Source organism: Tribolium madens, unplaced genomic scaffold (genome assembly GCF_015345945.1).
Source record: "Tribolium madens isolate multiple individuals breed KSU strain unplaced genomic scaffold, Tmad_KSU_1.1 Scaffold_71;HRSCAF=194;Tcas5.2_LG6, whole genome shotgun sequence".
NCBI lineage: Eukaryota > Metazoa > Arthropoda > Insecta > Coleoptera > Tenebrionidae > Tribolium > Tribolium madens.
The window spans coordinates 1,559,688-1,564,675 of NW_025401041.1; the positions used below are offsets into that span (position 1 = coordinate 1,559,688).

A 4,988-nucleotide genomic window follows, 5' to 3' on the forward strand; every position below is an offset into this window, starting at 1 on the left:
TTTACTATTATTTAGACAAAATCCTCTAGTTGCGAATTCAGGGATTAAGAATAATAAAATAAAAACACAAATAGTATTATATAATGAATATCAACAAACGTGAGATGGAAATCAGGACAGACCCAGTCAAACTTAATTATTAACTTTATAAAATATAGATTATGATATTGAGAACTGATGCAACTATTCGGTTTTTTGAACATTCGCAACATGATTGATTTTGATTTTGTAAAGAAAAATAAAATGTGCTTGTGTCGTTTAACTAAAAGGAATAGTACATACAAACTTTCATACATAATAAATAATCTTAGATCCCCACAAGGCGCACATTTTTTCGAAAAAAAAATGGTCAGGTCTACTAAACACGGGAGATTCGATAGAAGTACAATTCCAACAAAATTAGCTTATTTTTTCATTTCACGTCAAATGTTTCTGTTTCTAGTTTTCTAATAATAATAACTGCAAATTATTATGCTAATTACATGATAAAGATGACCATAATCCGTCCTTTGCTTGGGTTGGTACAAGGGCAAGTAGAGACCCTATCCTGCATAAAAGCGGCGCTGGCAACGCCTCTAGTGGTAAAAGCAATGAACTAGGAGACATTTTTGGGCAAAATATATTTATTAATAATTTAAAAACAACAGTGTTTTATTACATGGTGTTTGTTGAATTTGTTAAGAATTATTATTTTGTAATAAATACCAAAACCCTAAAACGAATCTTTAGGTCTACCGTTAAATATCGTGACTTTTACATCAAACACAATATCTCAAAAACTAAACACTTTTTTAAAAAAAGGCCAACGTATCGGCCTATAGAATATTCTTTTAAATTATCTTAAAAAAACCAAAATTGATTACTTGAAAAATGACCGAGTAAAGTTGTTTTCAAGTTCACCATTTATGCATTTTTGTTCTTTTTTTAAAAGTATTGAATTAAAAAAAAAAAATCTCAACGTATCGGCCTGTAGATTTAAAAAACCTTTATTTTGATGTATAATACATGAAATTCTGTTGCATATTAAGAGAGTAATCTTGTTTTCAATATACTAACGTTTCGAATCGTTGGTCGCGGACACCCTTAAATGTGATGTTCAAAAGTTTGGTTTTGAAGAGTTTGAGAAAGAGCTTGATTTTGAGGCAAGGAATTTGCAGTTTGGTATGTGGCTTCTATGCTTTTTGTTGTTTTTACTGATAAGAGCAGAGTTAAGCGTATTTCGGAATTTTCCGTTGATAATATTATAGCAGGAGCTGGTAGTGAGGAACATAAAAGGAAGTTTGTTTTCGTTGTTAAGGATTTTGCCAAAAGGAATTGGATTTGAGGATAGAATTTATAATGTTGGTGGTCTTAATTGGAAAAAATGTGTTTGTACTGTGATAATCATAATTTCTTGCAATGTATACTTTTTTTCATATTAATTTGCATCAAGTAGGTTGTAGAAGTCTAAATGTATTTTTACTTAAAAGGCCGATTCACACAAAAAGTGTCATTCAGAATAAATTTAATCACATTAATAATAACAAAAATCTTTATGTTTGTTGTTAATTTTATTAATTTTTTGCTACCTCACAAACTTGGGTATTTATTTGAAAAGATATTTTTTAGGGAAGATTGAAGTTAGGCTTGTTGGAATTTTTGCATGGTTGCCACCTCAAAGCGATACCTTCCAACGAATAACTTCAAAGCACATTAATATGAAAACGATTATAGATAAGATTAGAAAATAATAGCATTTAATAATTTAATTCGATAATAATTTTGTCGTATCATCGTTTATTATGTCTCTATAATTGCAAATATTTCGGTACAATTATATGGGTCATAATATTATAGAAATACCATAACACGTTAGTTTCACATAATACATCAGTTACTGCCAGATATGATTTATTGTAATAATTTATTAGAACTGATAACTTATTAACATAGTATAAAATTATTTTTGAACATTAATTTCAATATTTTTACAATTATGAAAATTGAAAGACACATCTTTCCCATCCATATTGACTGCCGCATCTCCTGTAGCGCTCCCAGATAATTCAGCACACATTTTCATTGATTCTTTAGTACCAGAAGCACTTGCCATAGATACCCTTCCGACCTGAATTTTATGCGCAATAGAAATCTTCTTTTCTAGATTTTCTTCTAAATACCCCTTTGCAAACTTAATGGACTCCCATCCACCCAACTGCACTTCTCCTAATGCAGTGTTAATGCCGGTGTTACATAGCTAGATTTTCGAGTTTGAAATACAGGGTGCACCAGAACTCGCGCCCCAGAGAAAATTTTCAAGTAAGGTAAGATACCAGGAACATGAAAAAAATGTTTAAAAAATTCTATGTCAAAAAATTTTGACATTTGATTTTTTTATATATATTTAATGATACTGATGATCTTGTATATGTTTTTGTACAATTATTTAGCAAAGGGACAAAATTTTTGCCAATAAAAGCCACAAATAACATTAAACAGAGTTACAATTTAGGATACAGCTTCCTTGTTTCCTCTTTTAATAGCCTATAGCAAAAAAACTTGGAAAATTATTTTTCCAACAAAAATAAATAGAGTTAAAGTGCAAACTTTAAACCCTCATAACTTCGAAATTTTTACAGATAAAATTTTTTAACATTTTTTCCATGTTCCTGGTATCTTACCTTATATGGCATTTTTCCCTGGGGTGCGAGTTCTGGCGCATGTAGCAATATGTAGCAATTTTTCCAGGAATTTTAGAAAAAAAATTACCACATGGTTGAATAGTACACTTTCCATTTCTGTTTCTCCAGCACCTCCAACCTGTTCCTTGTCTCGCCACTCACAAAAAACACGATATTCTTTTTCGTATTGAATTTTTGACTTGTCTGGCAACAAATTCATTTTCACACTTTCTGCTGACTTCAAAATATGTGCGGGAATACCAAAATCTTCTATTACTTTTAAATCAGTGTTTTGTTTAAAAATTGATACGATAAAGCTTTGAATATAACTCGAATATTTGCGGTTTAAACCATCTCGGACATTCCTAAGATGACTCGCCTGTCGCAACGTCCTCGATTATTATAAATCGCATAATATTCTCGTTATATTAATAGCTATAATATGACAAGTGAAATTTTTTCAACCTTAATAATGTAAATTATTCCAGACCAAGGCAAGAGTGCAGTAGGTTAATTAACTATTAAATAGCTCGTTTAGCTCGTGCTACGAGTAGTTGATTATCAACTTTTTTATTTTTATAGTGTTGTTGTATAAATTTTTATTTCTTTAATTAAACTAATTGCTGTCTTTACTTTTCTCAATATTGCCAACTTAATTTTAAACTCATAGGCTACTCTTCAAATCTCTTCAAAATTTAATATTGAAGCATTTATAACAAAGTTAATTTTAGAATTTCGTTTATTTTTATAAGCTTTTATTTAACTTGCTTTGTTGTCTGTCTGTCTGCACAAAATTTTGCGAGTTAAATTTCCGTAATAAAATAAATAAATACACGACGCTTATTTAAAAATATATATATTTAAACTACAAATGTAGGTACATTTAAATTGCATGAAAAATCAGGCATTTAAAAAGCAATAAGTGTCGTGGGTGGTTACAAACCTTAAAAAACTTAAAGGTGATTTTACACTTGACCTTGACTTCAAGTGTGTCTTCAAGTTCCAGTGATAACAATCTAATCTGTCACTTTTTTCATCTATAAGTTGCAAAAATGTTCACTTTCTCTCTGTGTTTGTCAGAATGGACGTGCAAAAAATTGATTGTCTTGAAGAAGTGGTCTCTTTAGATCCTCAGTGTACCATTCTAGGACATAAAGTGCGTCGTTTGACCGCCCCTGGTGAAAATTATGGTAGTCTTATGCTCAGTGTGGATATCACAGTTAAAACTCTCGAGGGAACGAGTGAAATAAATGCGGTTGCAAAAATGGTACCACCCAACGAATTCATCCAGAAGATATTCAACACTCCAGTGACATTCCGGAATGAAATCGCCTTTTACAAAGACATAGTGCCAACGTTGCGAAACTTTCAACAGGAACAAGGAATGCCAACTTTAATTGACTTTTTCCCTAAATATTTAGGGAGTCGATTAAATCGAAACAATTCGGATACAGTCGATTCAGATGCCATTTTGTTGCTTGAAAATCTCAAAATGGCGGGTTTTGTCAACTTGGACCGTACGATAGGGTTTGACCTTGATGTTTCAAAGGTCATAGTTAAGGATTTAGCTCATTTGCATGCCGTTCCACTCGGTCTCAAAATCAAGAAACCGGAAATTTTTGAGAAAAATATCAAGAAACATCTCACGCCGTTTAATCCGCCTGATGATGACGGTCAAACGGAGGAAAAAATGTGCGATTTAATTCGTGCGCTCAATTCGCCATACTACGAAAGGGCCAAAACGATCCTTGCGAAACCCCGAGTTTGGGCCACAACACCACAAGAACCCTTTGCGACTTTAATCCACAACGATTATTGGGTCAATAACACCATGGTTAAAATTGAGCCGGGGAAACCCACGAAAAACAAGATGGTGGATTTCCAAGTTTACGGCTATGGTTCACCCGCCAAAGATTTGATATTTTTCTTATTCTCAAGTGTTCAAAATGACATAATTAAGAACGAGTGTGATAATTTAATAAAATTGTACCATGACACTTTTATCGATGTTTTGAAACAGTTAAAATGTGACACGAAACCGTTTAGTTTTGAAAATTTTGAGAAAGAGCTTAAGTTGGAAGCTGCAAATTCGCAATTTGGTCATATTGTTTTCATGTGTACTCCAATTTTTGCTCCAAAAGGTAGTGTAAAAGAATTGAACGAGTTCTCACCAGATACGTTTATCAAAATGATGGATACATTTTGTTCGGATTTGCATAAAAAGAAGCTGGAGTTGATTGTGACAGAATTTGCAAAACGAAACTGGATTTAATTTTTAAAAATTGTAAAAATTGTCTAAATAAAATTGATAAAACTTTTAAAATTATA

At 31.7% G+C, this 4,988-nt stretch overlaps 1 protein-coding gene across 1 annotated transcript; it reads left to right on the forward strand.

Moving 5' to 3' along the window:
- Positions 1-2,621: 2,621 nt before the first annotated feature.
- Positions 2,622-4,988, forward strand: LOC123008475. The gene has a single exon (XM_044404288.1). It carries the CDS (start codon positions 3,742-3,744, stop codon positions 4,930-4,932), a length of 1,191 nt encoding a protein of 396 aa, XP_044260223.1. The 5' UTR covers positions 2,622-3,741; the 3' UTR covers positions 4,933-4,988.

Coding starts and splice junctions, on each gene's coding strand:
- LOC123008475 (XM_044404288.1), top strand. CDS start 3,742: ATGGACGTGCAAAAAATTGATTGTCTTGAAGAAGTGGTCTCTTTAGAT.